The sequence below is a fragment of the Lipotes vexillifer genome, unplaced genomic scaffold (genome assembly GCF_000442215.2).
Source record: "Lipotes vexillifer unplaced genomic scaffold, Lipotes_vexillifer_v1.1 scaffold282, whole genome shotgun sequence".
NCBI classification, from domain to species: Eukaryota; Metazoa; Chordata; class Mammalia; order Artiodactyla; family Lipotidae; genus Lipotes; species Lipotes vexillifer.
The window spans coordinates 321,541-341,752 of NW_006775899.1; the positions used below are offsets into that span (position 1 = coordinate 321,541).

Consider the following 20,212-nt stretch of genomic DNA (forward strand, 5'->3'; position numbering starts at 1 on the left):
ACAGATAGCTGTAGGTGAAAGAGCCACACAAAGTGGGAATCAGGTCAGATTATTGAGTAAACTAGAAAACTACCACAATCATGTGGGGATGAGGTCAGAATAACTCAAGCAAAAAAAGAAGAGACAGTTTACAAAGACATTTAGGTAATGGAAAATTTTGTCATGTTTATGAAATTGTAGATTAAGGACAGCAGTGTTCTAACAGGGCAAGAGATTAGCAATGACCAACTGCAAAAAGGAAGATATTTTGTGTCTTATTCTTTTTTTGTTTGTAGGGAAAAATAAAAATAAATTGATCAATCCACTAGCAAAAGAAAGGCTATGTCTTGTGATGCTTTTAATAAAACAGGAAACAGAGAGATAGGAGAGATGAGGGTATATGAAAAATTCTGGAAAAACAAACAAAACTGCATGTGTTTAAATTAGAAATATAGGTTCGATTGCATGAATCTTTGTACTTAGGTTAATGAATGATATTAGTGCTACTTTTCTAATTAAAAAAAATTATGGGTGTCTGCACAAGTCCTGGGAGGTTATAAATTGTATTTATATGCATTTATTTATTTTCCTTAAAGCAATATCACTTCAGTAACTACAAGTCATTGATTAGTTATTAGTCAAAATTCTCGTCACTAGCGTTTAATCAAATTTAGTATAGTATGAGGACAAAATATGCCATAACAATTTAATTCTGCTTTTTAAAAGAACCTGTTGGGCTTCCCTGGTGGTGCAGTGGTTGAGAGTCCGCCTGCCGATGCAGGGGACGCGGGTTCGTGCCCCAGTCTGGGAAGATCCCACATGTCGCGGAGCGGCTGGGCCCGTGAGCCATGGCCGCTGAGCCTGCGCGTCCGGAGCCTGTGCTCCGCAACGGGAGAGGCCACAACAGTGAGAAGCCCGCATACCGCAAAAAAATAAAATAAAAATAAAAGAACCTGTTAACTCAGGTTCTTTTCCATTCTGAATGAAATTTCCTTACTGGCTATATGGAGGTAGTAAAAACGATAAAATTGTTGAAAGAATAAAAATTCCCATTTTGGCTTCTATTGTACTCTGTGCTGATATGAATAGCAGGGTAATGAGGCTTGATTATTTATTACTATAAAAGGGTTAACTTTGGGATTATGACTTTTCATTGCAAATGGAGGTACAACATTATTCAGCTTGATTATCTCTGCATAGCAATGTGTATATATATTTCTATGTATATGTACACATATATCTAGGTAATGTTCAGTGTTGTATTATACTTCTATTTCTGACATAACAATTTTACATTTAATTGTTCTAAAGACTCAGCATACCCAAAGGGTATTTTGAAAGATATGACAATAGTTTGGAAAGACAAAGAGTAAATCATGATTATTTAACCTGCTGGAAGGCCCAGAAGGATTTAAGATACTAACGTGTGTTATGAAGGAACCGACTTGGAGAATTTTCAAGTGGTGGTATAACAGCAACAGCAACAACAACGACAACACTTTATACCTCTGTTGGCTTTCATTGCCACACATTATCTGATTTATTCAAGATGCTGTGATGTGGATGTAGTGACCGTTACCATTTGATAGATAAGGAAACAGAGTAAGAGAGTGACTTGCCAAAGGTCACAGTATGTGTTAAGACCTGTGCAGAGTCTTGAGATTTTACCCTATTTACAAGTTAACAAGCTAGTCTTTCACTGTTTCATGTGCAGTGGCATATCAAGAAACACCAACCTTCTCATCACATGGAAAAATATATATTTTTTATTTCCTTAATATCTATTGATATATCTTTAGTATCTATATGAGATGATGGAAGTTCACCGAACTATTGTGGTTATCATTTCATGATGTATGTAAGTCAAATCATTATACTGTACAGCTTAAACTTCTATACGGTGCTGTATGTCAATTATATCTCAATGAAACTGGAAGAAAAAAAAAGAAACACTGGACTTGGGGATTCATTGTTTTTATTGTTTATTCACTGTTTCCATTGCTTTGCTGAAGCAACCCAGCTCTTGGTCAGGTGGAAGACATTATCCCTAAAGGTTGCTTGCTGCAAATGCAACCTTGAGAAATGATCCATGAAAAGAGTAGGCAGGGTTTTGCATTCTTGGCATACTCAGCAAGGATGTACAGGGATGCTCAGGTCTCATTGTGGGATGCTTCTTCCAATAATATGTGGCAGAATTAGACCTTAAATATAGTTTTACTGTATCATGACTTAAATTCTAGCTGAAAAGGAAGCCCTTTTCCCCCAGATATACTTATCTTATTTTTCTGTCTTCTCCAGGACATCTTGCAACTAGTCCTCGTAGCTTATTTGATATACTCAGTTACTAAATCCAGTTATGGTTATTATGAAGGCAGAGAACAGATAACAGGGCCCAGTTTAAGGAAACTTACTGGTCTTAGTCTCAGACTCTCCTCTAGTCTTCACTAGATACTGCCACTGCAAAGAGCCATAATAATGTTTTCATAAAGGAAGTTCCTTGTCCCCATGGCCACAGTAGCATTTGCTATAAAAACTGGAGAGAATAATAGGAACTATAAGGAAATGTGGATGAGTGGTGAAACTAATGGTGGATATAAGGTGTGACAGAAGAAAAAGGTTGTTTATTAATACCTCTTTTAAGTCAGGGTTTTGCTTTTCCTAAGGGAATAATTAAAATAGAGTTTGAAGTTCTAAAGAACTTAAGGAATATTAAATCCAGGCTCCTATATTCATTTTATAGAGTAGAAAATTAAGACATAAAATTGTTAAATGGTTGCTCAGGATCAAGTTTCTAGTAACAAAGTAGAGTGATGGGGCAAAAGTTAGATTATTGTGATAATCACATGCCCAGTATTGGATTGTTACTCCCCTTTAACTAGAGCAGTTTATAGGAGTCAGTCAGTAACATTTGTTGAATTACTTTTATGATTGAATAAGATATATTCTCAGTCCTCAATTCATTTACTAGTGATCAATAAGAATTCAATTTGATATCTATTATTCTAAAATCTTGTACAAATTTCATAGATTAATTCAAGTTGGGGGGTGGAAGGGACAGCTTTATAAATGTACAGATATTTGAGCTAGGTCTTGAAGAATTACAATGAAGTTTCTATGTGAGAAGTGGAAGTCCAGCATTCCAAGCAGAGAGAACCATGTACATTGGCATGGTGAATGAAAGTATATAAGTTGATCAAGAAATTGATCAATTGATCAATATAAGTTTGGTCAATATAAGTTGATCAGTGGTTTGATGTAGCTGAATGTAACTAGATTTGAGAGTGGAATTGCAGGCAGAATCCAAATTATGAAAATCTTAGATACCATGCTAAATACTCTGGACATTTTTGGGGGGAAACACTGACATTTTAAGGCAACTTGGTATATGAGGTATAAGAGGAAAAGATGAGTTCAGAAATCAGAATCAGTTAAAAAAAAAAAAAGGAATGTCACAAAAGCCAACTGCTGCAAAATAAATGTCACAAAAGCCAACTGCTGAGAAATACGGTATTTGAAGGGTAGCAGAAAATGCCACCCCATAATATACCAATTTGACGTAAGGATTGTTTTGAGCTGAAGGCAATTAAAAGAAGCAGATATTTGCGTAAAAGCCCATAGCTTTTATAAAGTTATTCTGCCTCTGTTCTCTACCAGGAAGGACAGAAGTTAATTACCAGAGACTGCATGAAAGTATCCTACACAACAAACCTTACTTAATTAGCCCCTATCTTCCATTAGTTCCTACATATATTTATATTCCCACAATTTGCTGTCCTAGAAACTCAAAGTCCTTCTTCTTTTTGTTAAGATGCTATATAAATCCAAGTTGTAACCACTCTTTCATTTACTCACCCCTGAATATTCCCATGTGTATGCTTGGTTAATAAACTTCTGTTTGTTTTTATTTTGTTAATCTGCCTTGTCAATCTAATTAACAAGGTCCCAAACAGGAGAATCTAGAAGGATAGAGGGAAGAAGTTTTTTCCTCCCCTACAAGTTGGATCAAATGTGTCAGGTAGGATGAAGACTGAAAAGAGTCCATTGTATTTGGAAATAAAAAGGTCATTGGTGCCTTCTGTCTAAGCAGTTTCAATAGAGTGTGAGAACAGAAGCAAAATGGCTGCTTTCTGCTGGTGGAAAGATTCAGAAAATGGATACATTTGTTCATGTCCTTTTATCTTAAATCTGAATAATTGACAGTTTGTATCATATTCTGTTTCAAACCTTCAACCTTCTCAAACTAGTTATAACAAATTACATTTATTTCTGTATGACTCTTCATGGGTTTTCCCTTTCAGATCCCACCCTATTGGTCAATGGCCCACAAAGGATAAAAGGTTACATACCTTATGCTAAGGAAGAAAGCACATTATCTAGTGGAACTGTCACTATTTTCCATAACAGCCTCATCCTACCTACATTCATTTCCATTGTAACGTTTTAAAAAAACCCATCTCCATTAGCAAATTACTATTGTAGATAGAACCCACATTGTTATTGGCTTTTATAATATAATACTGCTGTGTAATATTAGAATATCTTATCCTAAATATTTACGACATAAGTTTTATGCATAATTGTTTTTCTTTAAGAAGTACTTTCAAATATATCTAGTTGTATGATTACACATTTTTAAAAGCCTGCAAGGCTTTGTTACTATTTCTTAGTGTTAACTGAAATGTTAACCTCATTATTTCTTAGTGTTGGGATTAGATGAGTATGTTTAATGGTCTTATTTTTATATAAAAATACTAAGAAGATATTTCTAAATTTTTAAAGTAAGAAATGTCAGATTTTAGTTTTAGTCTTCTTTTTCCCAGAGGTTGTTATATTTTGTCTATATATAACATCAAATTATAGTTTTTAAATTGAAGTTTGTAACTATGTAAATTTCAAACTCTTTACATCATCAAAGCAGGTTAATTGGCTTGGGTTAAGACTTCATCTGAGAATTCTTGATTTTAGTATAAATTTAAGGATTTGGAGAGTTTAAAATCTGAATTTTTGAAGGAGAATTGAGACTGTGAATATATCTCTAAACTTTGAAGTGTAGTCAGCTTCCAATTATCTGCATGTGCCAGATACCATCCCCTCCTAGGTGGGAATTTCTTAGTCCTGCTGGGAAATTGCCCTTGCCTGCATCCAGTAGAAAAGGGTTCCACCCATCTTGTTGGTTTTTAAAGCCACTTTGTCTCCCCACCCATGCAGATGGTGTGATTGCATATCACCTGTCTTTCAAATGCACTCCTCCTTAGAGGTTAGGAGATTAAGTTCTGAGTGACATTGGCATTCTAAAATTGGCTGTCATATCTGCAATTCAAATAGTACTTATTCTTTATGTAGAAATTAAAAGTATTTTAATAGCCAAATAAATTAGCTTAGTATTTTAGTAGCCCATGGTTATAATCATTTACTTAAAATTAATGAGGCACTGATTTCAAACAGTTGTCATTTTTCATTTAGATAGTTGTTTTTATGTTTTTCTTTATTATTACATGGAATTTATTAAACTTCACAGTGCAGCTATAAATCAGGGAGAGAGCAGAATCCTGGTGTAAATGAGGTAGCTTTCAGGAGACAGAACAGCCTGGGCTCAGATATGACTTTATGGTGGAATGCAAAGAGTTAGGTGAGAGCTTCTGAAAGGAGTGAAATCTAAACAGAGGTCAAAAACATGAGATGTTCAGGCTGGAAAAGGAGTTGCGAATTGAGAAGGAAGAGTGTCCAGGAGAAGAGAAAGCATATATGAAGGCATAGAGGCTAGAGAGAGTACACTTTGTTAGTGAAACTTGTTAAAAATAAACCATCACCACCACCACCATCACTAACTAAAGTCCTTTGATGCAAAGATGGAGCATGGCAAGAGGAGATTGTAGAGCGATTTAAGGATATACTAAAGGGTTTTAGGCAAGGTAGTGATCAACTTCATATTTTACAAGTATCACTGATATTGCAATCTGTGGAACAGATTGGTGGGGGCAAGATTTGATGCAGGCTGACTGATGATGAGACTTTTGCAATAATCCAAGTAAGAGATAATGGTGCCTTCATTAGTGTGTTATTGATGAGGAAAGAAGGAAAATGATGAGCTATTTCCAAGATAATTAATAGTTCTTAGAGATAGATTAGGTGGATGGAATAGGGAGAGGGAATAACTGAGGTTGACTCTCTTGTTTCTAGCTTGCCAACAGACAGGATGGTGATTCTTCCAAGGAGGATAAGGGATTTGGTTTTCTCCCCGTGACTCTCCTGAGGAGGATGGATTTATGATTTTTATCCCCATGAATGGATGAAGTGAGACAGGAGAAGGGAAGTTTGGAAAGAAGGGAATATTAACTTTGAGAAAGACCACTCATCAAGAAAATGTGGAGCCAGAAAGCCAAAGCTGCTTACTACCATGGGCTGTTTTTATAGTCCATGGTTGTAGCTTCTTGTAAGAAACCCATTTGTTTTACTTGTTATAATATCATTTTATCTTTATAACAGTATATAAATATTATTTTCTTCTTCCCATTTTGTAATATAGTGTTCTTCTCTCAGCGTTAGATCCGAAAGGAACCTTGGAAATGATAGTTCCTGTGAATAGGTGAGGAAATTGGAGCTCTGAGAGAAGACCACATGATATCTGTGGAGTGAGAGAAGTAGTAGAATCCAAGTCTCCTAAAGGCCACTTCATCCCTCTTTCCGTAGTACCTAGCCAGCTCCACATTGATTATTGCATTCCATTAAAACAAATAAATGAAGTTGAACTTTGTGGAAGAAAAACATCATTATCACAGAAGAAGGGAAAATTGCATAAATAAATATATTCTTTACTTAACACTTCTTTGCTAGTACAGAATGCTGTTTAAGGTAACCAGGGTTACAGAAATTCAGTCGCTTCTCAGTATTGCCTTTCCTATCCTTCCATTGACCTTCCACCCTGAAGAACTGGCAAGGGTTAAAACTCGGGTGGTCTGGACTTAGGCTTAGCTTTATCTCTAACAAATAGATGAACTTGTTCCACTTCTATAGATCTCTGTTTCTGTATCTCAGAAAATAAGATCCCTTTAAAATCCTTTCTATTTTCTCTCTGTATCGGTTTATATTTTCCATTACTGGTTGTCTTTACTTTCTTCCCTAAACTGCTTCTCCTTCTCCATGGCAAATAGAAACCTCTAAAAAACCTAAGTACCGTTAAGTCAGTGACCTGTAAGTCTAGGATGGTCCTGCTTATGGAGTGAGTAGAATAGGGCCAGATTTTGCTTTGTTCTGTTAGTAACATATCACCATATTTACTTTCCTTCTTTGAAAAACAGGCCTTGAAATCAGGAAGATAAGGCAAAAGACGAAGGTCCTAGAATCTGAAGTAGATGAGGGTTGGGTGTAGGGCAGGTATAGTGCTGTGGTCTTCCAAGTGGACAAAGGACACCCTAGGAGATGTAAATGATGATTCAGTGGTTTTGGAGAGAAAATATTAGAAGTTTTATTTGTTTTTATTTTTTTTAATGTTTTTTTTTAAGATGATGTTGGGGGTAGGAGTTTATTAATTAATTAATTTATTTTTGCTGTGTTGAGTCTTCGTTTCTGTGCAAGGGCTTTCTCTAGTTGTGGCAAGCGGGGGCCACTCTTCATCGCGGTGCGCGGGCCTCTCACTACCGTGGCCTCTCTTGTTGCGGAGCACAGGCTCCAGACGCACAGGCTCAGTAGTTGTGGCTCACCGGCCTAGTTGCTCCACGGCATGTGGGATCCTCCCAGACCAGGGCTTGAACCTGTGTCCCCTGCATTAGCAGGCAGATTCTCAACCACTGTGCCACCAGGGAAACCCCTGTTTTTATTTTTAATTTCTTTATTTTCACAATTCTGCTTTTGTGTATGTCAAATATATGACAAATCAATATAGTACATGCATATATTTACAAATGAATACATATATTCATTCATATCGTATGTTGTGTGATTATGCTTAAACATGTTAAGCTAACAGAAGGTTATGGTCAAATAAGTTTGGGAACCATTAGTGAAGAGTTTTCAAAAAAGGTGAGTCAAGGGTATCAAGATAAATACCATGTACTTAATTTCTCATTTTTGGATATCATCCTGTCTGGAAATAAAGAGAAGAAATCTAAAATAAAGATAACAACAAATAGCATTTTGGTAGTTTAATTTATTTAACTGAGTCTTTTATAGAGTTGAGGAAAGGTATTCACCCACAAAAATATTAAATTTTAAGATTAATTTTACTCTTGTTCATGATTTTTTGGGGGGGATTAAGTAACTCATATTGAAATTGACAGTATAATTTAACTTATTTAAACTTTTCAACTCAAGGAGTAAGTACTAGATTACATTAGTGATTTTAAAAGATTTGCTAGGAATTTCAAAATCCTACTTCTTCAGTTTTTTTCCATTTATTTTGTCTTATTGTATTTTATTTTTTCCTGATTTTTTTCTCACAGAATAAGACCACAGCTTGCCAAAGAAAGGATTGAAGGTTGCCATATTTGTACATCTGTCACACCGGGAGAACCTCAGGTCTTCCTAGGCAAAGATAAAGCTTTCACTTTTGATTATGTGTTTGACATTGACTCCCAGCAAGAGCAGATCTACACTCAGTGTATAGAAAAACTAATTGAAGGTTGTTTTGAAGGATATAATGCTACAGTTTTTGCTTATGGACAAGTAAGTACCAAATTATTTTCATAGAAGCTGTAACTTTTCAGAAGTGTCAATTCAATTGCACTTTCACTTCTGTCACTTGAGATTATGTTATTAAGATCAAGCATCCATTTTTCTCTGTTCTTTTATTCAGACTGGAGCTGGCAAAACATACACAATGGGAACAGGATTTGATGTTAACATCATTGAGGAAGAACAGGGTATTATTTCTCGTGCTGTTAAACACCTTTTCAAGAGTATTGAAGAAAAAAAACACACTTCCATTAAAAATGGACTTCCTCCTCCAGATTTTAAAGTGAATGCCCAATTCTTAGAGGTAATAGTCTAGTTGTGTCATTAGTTTCCTTTAAATCTTATTCTTAAAACAATAGCCCTATGATTTTATACTCCCACTTCCATTTTAGTGCTTGGCATATAGTGTTCAGTAAATGTTGACTAAATTAGCATTAGGTTATAGGCGATAGCAAGAAGAGATAATAGGTTATAAGTATTCCTTACTTGTTGGCATTTAAGATTATAAACATTTGACCAGTGTCCACAGAGTAAAACAATTAATATTGTTTATTTCAGATTTTTACTTTATCTGAGAATTACTGTTGTAATGTAGGCAGGCTCATAAAGTACTGGGAACACAGTGACTGAGACCAAAAGGGAGGGGGAGATTGTGAGGAATAATAGGATTGATGCTGTAGCACTAATCTGGTGGCAGAAGCTGGTATTCCTACAAGGAATTCCTACATTTTTTGATGCAATGTGCAAAGGTTGGGGCAGGTATGGATTTAGGGCAGTCTAGGCTGGTGGTAGGGACATACCAGTAAGAGGACATCTAGGATTTGAGCAATGTTACACTTGGGTGGACAGTGCCATTATAATTCTGTATACTTGGTCCAAAGAGTGTTCTAGTCTAATTGTAATCTCGATCACCAGAGCTAATCATTTTGATAATCGATGAAACATTTTATTCAGCATTATATAGCACAAAATAGAAAACTTAATTCAAATTAACATCAGTTATCTTACTGCTGGTTTTAATGGACATTCCAATTTAGTAAAAACCAAGAATATAATTATGTGTTTCTACCAAAAGAAAGGTAACTAGTGATGGAAAAAGGAAAGAAACAGTGTCTTCAGTCTTCCCCTTCTCCCTCCAAATGTTATTAGGCATTGTGACTTTAAGCATATTGATAGAAAAATAGTTGTATGTATCCTCTTCTAAGGTGGTAGCACAATCTTGTCAGCCTCTATTGATACAGAAACTATATTGCTGACCTTGCAAAAATACTATTTATTTTTAGGTACACTAAGAAGGGTCGTAGGGCAAAAGAAAAAATATTTTTAGTTCAAGTAGTAAAAATTATTAAGAACTTCCCTAAGCTTAGTATTTATTTACATTTGATACATATTTTTTAGTATTTGCTTCTATTTATATTTATCTCTTGCAAAGGATTAGTGGATGATTTTAGCTAGTCTTTAACTCATTAGTCGTGATTAGGTCTTTTACTGTTCTTACTCTTGTAAAGAAATCTGGTATTTGTTTGTATTTGTGATCATTTTTATGTTTTATTTTGAAGAAATATATGTATTTGGAAGAACTTTTAAGATATGTTTGAAAGATAACATGCAATATGTGTTATTACATCCATGAGGCAATTTCTGCTAACATTAAACTTATAATATTTCTTTTTGTTAGCTGTATAACGAAGAGGTTCTTGACTTATTTGATACCACTCGTGATATTGATGCAAAAAATAAAAAATCAAATATAAGGATTCATGAAGATTCAGCTGGAGGAATTTATACCGTGGGCGTCACAACACGTACAGTGATTACAGAATCCGAGGTGACATTTATGTTGTAGTTAAAATAGAGCGTGTTTGGGGAATTCCCTAGTGGTCCAAGGGTTAGGGCTCCACACTTCCACTGCAGGGGGCATGGGTTCCATCCCTTGTTGGGGAACTAAGATCCCGCAAGCCGCGCGGCATGGCCACAGGAAAAAAAATACAGCATGTTTGGCTTTATTTAATAGTCAGCTCTGCTGCTCATGATATGAAATTTGTATCCTTGAGTGTAACATGGAGTTAAAATCTTCTTGATTTTTTTCCAGGATTTTATTATTAAAAATGTAACAGTTATGATAAAGTCAGTGCATTTATTGTAACATCAAAAGAATTTAAGGCATTGTATGTACAGTTTTCTTTCACACCTAGAAAAAGAGGGTTAGATAATTTTAAGTGAAGGATGAGGCCACAGTCCTTTTGTACTTTTTGCTGTAACATACGTAGGCCTGTATCATGGCTCCTAAAGAGAGACTTAAGAAAAGTTACAATGGGGAGTTCCCTGCGAGGCCAGTGGTTAGGCCTCCACACTTTCACTGCCATGGCGCTGGGTTCAATCCCTGGTCAGGGAACAAAGATCCGCAAGCCACGTGGAGTGGCCAAAAAAAAAAAAAAGTTACAGGGCTTCCCTGGTGGCGCAGTAGTTGAGGGTCCGCCTGCCGATGCAGGGGACGCGGGTTCGTTCCCCGGTTCGGGAGGATCCCACATGCCGCGGAGCTGCTGGGCCCGTGAGCCATGGCCGCTGGGCCTGCGCGTCCGGAGCCTGTGCCCCGCAGCGGGAGGGGCCACAGCAGTGAGAGGCCTGCGTACCGCAAAAAAAAGAAAAGTTACAAAAAATAAGATACAGAAGAGCCTGAGTAATTCCAGTTATTGCTTAGTTTGTTCCGAAGTGTTCTACTGTAATAGTTTTGAAATAGAAGCTGCAAATGTCAGCAAATGGCAAAAGGTTGAATCTCAGTATTTTCTCCTATAAAAAAAACAAAACAAAACTATTATACTGAGAAATTCAGCTCAAAAAGTGCCTGTAAATAAAATAATAAGAAAATCTATCTTTCACATCCTTTCATATGGTGGATTTTAACCAGTAACTTAGATTTCTGATTATATGGACCCAGTCTAAGTATTGTTCAAGTAAAACCCCTCTTTCTTTCCCTTTTCTAGATGATGCAGTGTTTGAAGCTGGGTGCTTTATCCCGGACCACTGCTAGTACCCAAATGAATGTTCAGAGCTCTCGTTCACATGCCATTTTTACCATTCACTTGTGTCAAACCAGAATGTGTCCCCAAATAGATGCTGTGAGTTATTGGTTCTAATTTTTTAAGCTTTCATATTTCATTTCTGTAAAATCCGTGAAAATATTCAAAGAGAACATTTGTATCAAATTTAGTTTGTTTAATCATTCCTTTTCCAGTTAAGATGTCCCTGATCTTGTTTAAGCTAAAGCTGGCCAACCATGTAAAATTAAAAATTGAATATATATGTCTGCAATAGCCAGAAAGTATGTTGTGGCCATATGGTAATGGATGTCATTACTTGGGACCCTTTGCTTTTGAGGGCTATATGCTACAAGTTTCTCTTCAACACAGGCAAAGCCTCAGTTGATAACAGTTAGGTTTTGACCTTCTTTGACCTAACTTTGTCTAAGCTTCTAATTGCAGCAGCCATTTTTGTACTTATATTTATTTGGCTACATGCCTATACTTGGCTATATGTACACTGAGGGCAAGGTGAGATTGAAGGATATTTAGTGTCACATTAATAAAATATTTTCAATTATCTTCCTCAATTGCAGGAAAGTGCAACTGATAATAAGGTGATTTCTGAATCATCACAGATGAATGAATTTGAAACTCTGACTGCAAAGTTCCATTTTGTTGATCTGGCAGGATCAGAAAGACTGAAGCGTACTGGAGCTACAGGCGAGAGGGCAAAAGAAGGCATTTCCATCAACTGTGGACTTGTAAGACTAAGGCTTTGTGCTGAGAATATAACAGGCCTATTTTATTGTCCTTTTCCCTTTTGTAATACATAATACCCAAGTGGAAATCCTTCATGCATTGAGCTGAGAAATGAAAGTTGCTGTAAACTTAGGAGTAATGCATTGAATTTTGATCTCCTCAGACTGTCAGCTTTTTTCTCCTTTTCACACTGCAAATTTTGTTCATGTGTAAAAATTTAGTTGGATTAAATTTTATGATGTGTGAATAAAATAGTCTATGCATATATATAATAGAAATGATTTACAAATTCTCACAAACTTACTGTTTTAATATTAAACATTTTATGGGATGACTTTCAAAGTAGCTTTTTTGCTAACATTATGTGATAGACTTTATTTTGGAAATTACAGTCAAATGTTTTTTAGTAATGATTGTTTCAAAATGAGAACTTTTCTAGATTGTATTAGGAATTAACTTTAATACCATGCCATCTAGTGGTGTTTTTGATTGGAAAGCACCTTGTGTTTGAGTTAGCCTGAAGCTTCTATTATATGGAAGAAAACGTTTTAGAACCAAATTTTTATGTAATTAATCTTTTCTTCCTATTGATTTCATTAAAAAGTTGGTTCTTTGTTCCTGCTTAAAAGTAATGGCATCCTAAATTTCTGTGATGCTGACAGCATCAGGACGGGTGTTTTCTGCTTTGCTTCCCTCCCTTTCTTCCTAGAGCAGGGGCTCCAAGCATATGGTCATTTTTTTGTTTATTGCCCAATATTTACTTTTATATGATTCCAACCCTTCTGTGGGGGAATTATCAACTGAGACTGATTAGAGAGAGCCAGCCTTCCCAACTACCCATCTTGATGCTCCCACCATACAGTTGAACATGTGTTAAAAGGAGTGAGCGACCAGGATCTTCGACTTTGTGTATTGTTTTGAGTTTCTTAGGAGATCAAATCATGGTGGTATTTACATTTGTGCTGTCCGGAAAAGACAAAAGCCATTGCTCTGTTTTCCAGTTCAGGCTATTGAAGCATGTTCAGACACGTGGTAGAGGTTCATTCAGTGTGGCCAGTGGTTAAAACTGCAGACTCTGGAAAAGGGGGACTAAGACACAGTGTGATGGCTGATGCACTCGCTGCAGGATCCATTGGCTCTAACAAAGACATGGTTTTGCATTACTGAAGGCGAGTGTGACCAGCATTTAGGAAAATGCTTATGCTGTAGGTGCTGGTTCAGTGACAGTAGGAAAAGCAGTAGGGGGTGGCAGGAGGAGTGACTAAATAGTTCCGTAATTTGACTTAGTTTTTTAAAATATTGGATGCTTAGCACATAGATTCATTGAATTTCTAAGCGCGGCTATACTTGCATTAGGAATGCCATGTTCAGAGATATACTGATATTTTTATTGTGGTTAAAGGAAATTTTGTTTTCCCATGAGGAATCTGTAGTACAACAAGAAAGTTTATGCAACTGTTAAACTAGCGAACAATTTGTTTCTTCAGTGAGTTGAGGAGAAGAATTTGCAACATGAATTGGCAGTTTTGTGGGGTGTACAACATGATGCTCTGGTAATACTAGGAGTGGTCAGAAGTCATCAATCTTATAACATTTCTATTTCTAAAGAAAATCTCTGCATAGAAGTTTAAGTATTTGTGAATTATGGGTATATATATGGCATTAAATTTTGAGTGGTGTCAGTTTTTAGTAGTTATGTGGAAAACTCCAAGTTTACTTTATATTTGAAAATACAAATGTAAAACAAAACCAAACACAAATGTTCTCAATTCTGCCATGGCTTCATATTATTTTCTATAACGTTTCATTATTTAAAAGTGTTATAATTAGTACATTTTTATAATTTTTTTTCTCTCTCTTTCTTTTAGTTGGCACTTGGCAATGTAATAAGTGCATTGGGAGACAAGAGCAAGAGGGCCACGCATGTTCCCTATAGAGATTCTAAGCTGACAAGACTACTACAGGATTCTCTTGGGGGTAATAGGTATGCATAAGTATTTATCCTCCATATTCCTGAATTTCAGTTATTCATTATTTTTAAAATAAGTTTGTAAAGTGATTTATAAGAACTGTTTTTACTGTAAAGCAAATTAATAGGATGAGGAACTAATAATTATTAAGTGCCTCAAATGTGTGAGTGCTTTTGCATGTTGTTATTTCACATATTTCTTATAACACCTCTTGAGGTAGGTGTTATTATTCCTATTTTATAGATAAGGAAATTGAAATCCAGAAAGGTTAAGTAATTTATTCAGTCACTTAGCTTATAAATGAAATCCTTGGCATGTGCTCTTTCTCTATACCATTGTTTCAGTTTTAAGTGCTTGGCACATAGTTGATGCCTAATAAAATTTTGTTGAAAAGTAAATGCTGTCTTCTAAGTAATTAAAAAGTAATTTAAATATTATTGACTTTCTTTACAAAGTCTCCTAAAAATTAAACATTTTTTTACATTTGAGAAAAAATTTAAAAATGTTAATTGAATGAAATATAGGGTGATTGCTGGTTATTAACTTTGCCAGAATCACTGATATTCCTCCTTTTCTGTACTTTGCATCAACCTGATATGTTTTATCAGCTAAATGTATTCTTTTGGTAATGCATTCCTTTTTATAAGCATCAGAATGTTGGCTTTAAAAATGGTAACTCTTTTGGCATTTAAATTCAATCATAGCACAGTTCAACAAGTTACACACAACTACAGTGAATCTATTTTACAGTGTTTTCAACGGTCTAACATGTTTACTGATGCTATAAAATGATCATTAGGTGCTGTAAAATGATCATTAGATGCTGTAAAATTAAACTTGCAAACTTTCTTTTTGAACAACTATTATTCAAAGAATTTTGATAATGTTAAGTTTATTTAGGTCTGAAGTTGGATGGATTTAGAAATAAAGTTTTGTTTTATAGAATTCAAGAGTATCATTTTTATATTCCTTCTTTTCATATAATATTGGCCTTGTCTTACCTCATCTGTCTTCTAGCATATCCTTTGTATTGCTTCCACTGTTACATATTTCTTACTTCTGGTCTATATTTTCATTCTGACCTTCAATTTCAATCTGGGTCTTATTATAACAGGACAAAAATTTTTGTTTTTTAAGCCAAATATAAATTTTTAAAGTTTGCTAAATTGTAGCCTTTTCCTGTGTTTCTTAGCTTTATAATACAGCTTTGTCTTATAACAAAGCAGAGATAGTAAACATCTTCCCTTTACAAGTGTCAATACTTTTGAATACTTCAGTACTTCTGAGAGTTTGCTTACCCTGTAACAATCTAAGATATTTGCACTGTGGGTTTTGAATTGCTCTTGAGTTTTATCTAAGCTATAGCTAAAGAGTCTCAGATGTTCCTCACCCATTTCCTATCTAGTGGTAACGCCTCTTATTCTCAGTGACCCTCAATTCCTGCTTAAAATTGTGAGATTGAATGCCTAGTTCAAAAGCATTAAACTTTGTATAAGCATTGGAAAACAAAATTCCTTCATGTTGTGATGTTTGTACAAATTTCTCTTAAAAGAAAAATTAAAAGTATTTGTGGAAACAAGCTGCATATATTTATGGGTACAGTTTGGTGATTTTTTTTAAAAAAGCTGGCTTTTATACATTTATAATGTTTAATGTAATTTTTAAAAGTTTATAGCAAAAATTTAGAAAAATACAGAAAAATATAAAACATGATAAAAATCAACTGTATTTCTATTACTTGTAAGTGACTATTGTTAACATTGTGATGTATTTCCTCCCTAATGTGTAATATAATATGATATAACAATATATAAGATAAATAACTTTATTTGTTTGTTTATTTTGGCCATACCGCATGGCTTGTGGGATCTCAATTCCCCAACCAGGGACTGAACCCGGGCCACAGCAGTGAAAGTGCCAAATCCTAACTGTTAGACCACCAGGGAACTCCCTAATATATTTAAATTATATGGTTTCCTTTAAGATAGAGTTATGGTTTTATATAAAAATAAACTTTCATTAAAAATTTTTTTTCATAAACATAACTATTCTTTTTTTTTAAAATAAGTTTATTTATTTATTTTTGGCTGTGTTGGGTCTTCGTTTCTGTGCGAGGGCTTTCTCTAGTTGTGGCAAGCGGGGGCCACTCTTCATCGCGGTGCGCGGGCCTCTCACTGTCACGGCCTCTCTTGCTGTGGAGCACAGGCTCCAGACGCGCAGGCTCAGTACCCGTGGCTCACGGGCCCAGCCGCTGCGCGGCATGCGGGATCCTCCCGGACCAGGGCTCGAACCCGTGTCCGCTGCATCGGCAGGCAGACTCTCAACCACTGCACCACCAGGGAAGCCCCATAACTAGTCTTGAAATTTGTATCATTTGGGTTTTAATATGTGACCTTTTTCCTATACAGTAGGTCTTAGCTCCTTCTCATTCCTGATTTCACTATTCTTCTTAAGCACTTGATCCCAATACTTCTCAAAATATTTTTAATAAGGGAGAGTTCTCCTCCTTCCCACTTCCCAGTTGTAGTGGGTTGATATTGAACATGACTATACTCAGCTTGTCCCATTATGTGAGTTTGAAAATACTTGAACTGGTCTATACTGTATTCAGCGAAATGAGTTCATTGATTACAGCAAGCTCAAGTGTTGTAAAAGTTGCCAAAATGCTTACTCTCAATTTCTATACTTGTCATGAATCTGCCAGACTGGCACTGGACTGGGGATAACATTTTGAGTAGTCCTATCCTCTAATCAGTATCCATAATCATCACTCTCACTGGATTACTTTATCTTCTTCATCAACAGAGATGCATGAATTATCTTAACTTCTGACTTCAAATAAATAAATATAATATACGCATGACATACAAACAATTATTAGGGATCTAATATGTTCCAAGTAACACAAACAGTAATGACCTAATATGTTCCAAATACTGTGTTGTACAAAGTAGTCTGATGAATAAAAAGTATTTGATGATCCTTGTCCTCTAGGAATTTAGTATCTAAGAGTTTGGATCTATAAAATTTCAGTATAATCATAATCAACAAAAAAGAGGTATGCAAAAGGTATGAGGAAGCAGAGAGAATGAGTACAGCCAAACTCAGGGTTGGATTCTTGGACTAGATGATCTCTGAGTTGAATCTTGAATAATAGTAAAAGTAAGGGTAAATAAGGATGAGCAAGAGTTCACAAAGGAATAAAGATAGGTGGAATGGGACCCCTTTTAAAAGGGTTGCTATGAAGGGCATTATGCTAAGTGAAATAAGTTAGACAGAGAAAGACAAATACTGTATGATATCACTTATACGTGGAATCTAAAAAATACAACAAACTGTGAATATAACAAAAAAGAAGCAGACGCACAGGTATAGAGAACAAACTAGTGGTTACCAGTGGCGGGGAGGGGCAATACAGGGCTGGGGAAGTGGGAGGTACAAACCGCTGGATGTAAGATAGGCTCAAGGATATATTGTACAACATGAGGAATATAGCCAATATTTTGTAATAACTGTAAATGGAAAGTAACCTTCAAAAATTGTGTAAAGATTTTAAAAATTTTAAAAAATGAGACATTACTACACATCTAAAATGAGTAAAAATAAACCTTAACAATACTAAAAAGAAATAATAAGAAGAAAATAAAAGTATTACTCTGAGTGCTGTGTTGAGATTATTGGGAGAAGGCAGGAGTGGAAGCAGGAAGCTAGGAAGCTATAGATTAGAATTGATAGGTATAAATTTCCTACCAGGGTGGGTAAATTAGCTCCTTAACTGTTAGTGTGCATGTGCCCATTAGACTCTCCACATCTTTTTCATTGACAGAAATAGCTTAGGCATAATAAGCATTTTATTATCCTATTCTTCGGTTGGTAAAGCAATTCATCATGACGATAAAATAATGTTTCCCAGTTTTCCTATGTAATCTAGCCAGAAACTCTGGAACTTTGATCACTCAATCACAAATGGCATTTCATATTGTGAAACATACGGGTATACTAAATACTTTTCTTGATCAGGTGATAGGATTTTGTGTAAAACTTTTTGCTGAAATAAAAAATCAGGATGCAAGTGATTAAATAAAAAGAAAAATTTTAAATCCTAAAATAGGGACTTCCCTGGGGGCACAGTGGTTAAGAATCCGCCTGCCAGTGCAGGGGACACAGGTTAGAGCCCTTGTCCAGGAAGATTCCACATGCTGTGGAGCAACTACCCATGTGCCACACTACTGAGCCTGCACTCTAGAGGCCTCATGCCACAACTACTGAGCCTGCGTGCTGCAACTACTGAAGCCCTTATGCCTAGAGCCCGTGCTCCGCAACAAGAGAAGCCACTGCAATGAGAAGCCTGTGCACGCATGGAAGAGTAGCCCCCGGCTCTCCACAACTAGAGAAAGCCCGTGCACAGCAACGAAGAACCAAAGCAGCCAAAAATAAAAATTTTTAAAAAAAATCCTGAAATATTAAGTAGATAATGAAAGCAATGATTTTTGAATTTCAACATGTCATATTATAGATAGATTAAATTTTAGAATTATTCTGTGTATATTGCTTCAAAAAAATTTTTAAAGAGGTGAGAAATATATGCACTTGTATTATGAGTATATGGTATTATGAGTCAAAAAAGGATAATATAAATTAATTTTCCCCAATTTTAACCAAGCAAACAAAATCTTTTTCCTTAAGATAGTCTTAAAGCATTGGGGCTTATAAATTTGCTTTTAATTTTAAGTTAGTAATGTCAATCTTTTGGTATCTCGAAGGAGAGATATTATTCAAAAGGCGGGAATTTTAAACTGATTATTTCAGTGTTTTATTTGCTTTTATCTATAAACCTAATTATTTTTTGTAACTTTCAGCCAAACAATCATGATAGCATGTGTCAGCCCTTCAGACAGAGATTTTATGGAAACTTTAAATACCCTGAAATATGCCAATCGAGCTAGAAATATCAAGAACAAGGTGATGGTCAATCAGGACAGAGCTAGTCAGCAGATCAATGCGCTCCGTAGTGAGATCACACGACTTCAGATGGAGCTTATGGAGTACAAAACAGTAAGCTAATGGGTTTGACTTTGCATTTTGTGATACATTTTGTGTACACAATGATACCTTTTTGTGATGGCTTGCACATATATGTATCTGGAGTCTCTTTGTCATAGTGGTGGCATCTTTCCTTTTGGAGGTAGAATTCTCTAGTTTTATGTGTGGGTAGCCTTTAATAATGTTCAGTCTAACAACCTGACCAGCCTCTTCTTTCAAAATACTTCTTTCCCAGTCAGATTCTTTAGTGACAAATGCTCAAATGAGAGATGTAGTAGAAGGAAAAGGATCTCTTGCCTTGAGGCTGTTAAGACAAAAGTGCTCTTGGTTGTAGAATTGCATAATCCTGCAGTATCCTTTAACAAAACTCTTGTGTATTTAAAACTTCTCAATCAACAGGGAAATATTTTTCTTTTCTAGGGTAAAAGAATAATCGACGAGGAGGGTGTGGAAAGCATCAATGATATGTTTCATGAGAATGCTATGCTACAGACTGAAAATAACAACCTGCGTGTAAGAATTAAAGCCATGCAAGAGACGGTTGATGTATTGAGGACCAGAATCACACAGCTTGTTAGTGATCAGGCCAACCAAGTTCTTGCCAGAGCAGGTATGTGTGTAGGGTGGGATGAGTGAGGGATTACTTTTGGAGAGCAGGAAATTTTCTTCATGTTTGTTAACTTTGTGGAATATTTGAAGTGAAAAAGTCAATCTCTGTGTATACAATCTGTGATTTTAAGTTAATACTTAATTTGTAAATAATACATT

General features: G+C 35.6%; 1 protein-coding gene across 1 annotated transcript in view; it reads left to right on the forward strand.

The window, feature by feature from the left end:
- KIF21A (kinesin family member 21A) overlaps positions 1 to 20,212 on the forward strand; it is a 160,282-nt gene that overhangs the window by 75,738 nt on the left and 64,332 nt on the right. Inside the window, exons 2-9 of the mRNA XM_007450237.1 lie at positions 8,418 to 8,640; positions 8,771 to 8,953; positions 10,328 to 10,477; positions 11,634 to 11,768; positions 12,266 to 12,433; positions 14,300 to 14,415; positions 19,261 to 19,456; positions 19,865 to 20,054. Of these exons, the coding sequence (XP_007450299.1) occupies positions 8,418 to 8,640; positions 8,771 to 8,953; positions 10,328 to 10,477; positions 11,634 to 11,768; positions 12,266 to 12,433; positions 14,300 to 14,415; positions 19,261 to 19,456; positions 19,865 to 20,054 (1,361 nt within the window). The remainder of the gene's footprint in view (positions 1 to 8,417; positions 8,641 to 8,770; positions 8,954 to 10,327; positions 10,478 to 11,633; positions 11,769 to 12,265; positions 12,434 to 14,299; positions 14,416 to 19,260; positions 19,457 to 19,864; positions 20,055 to 20,212) is intronic.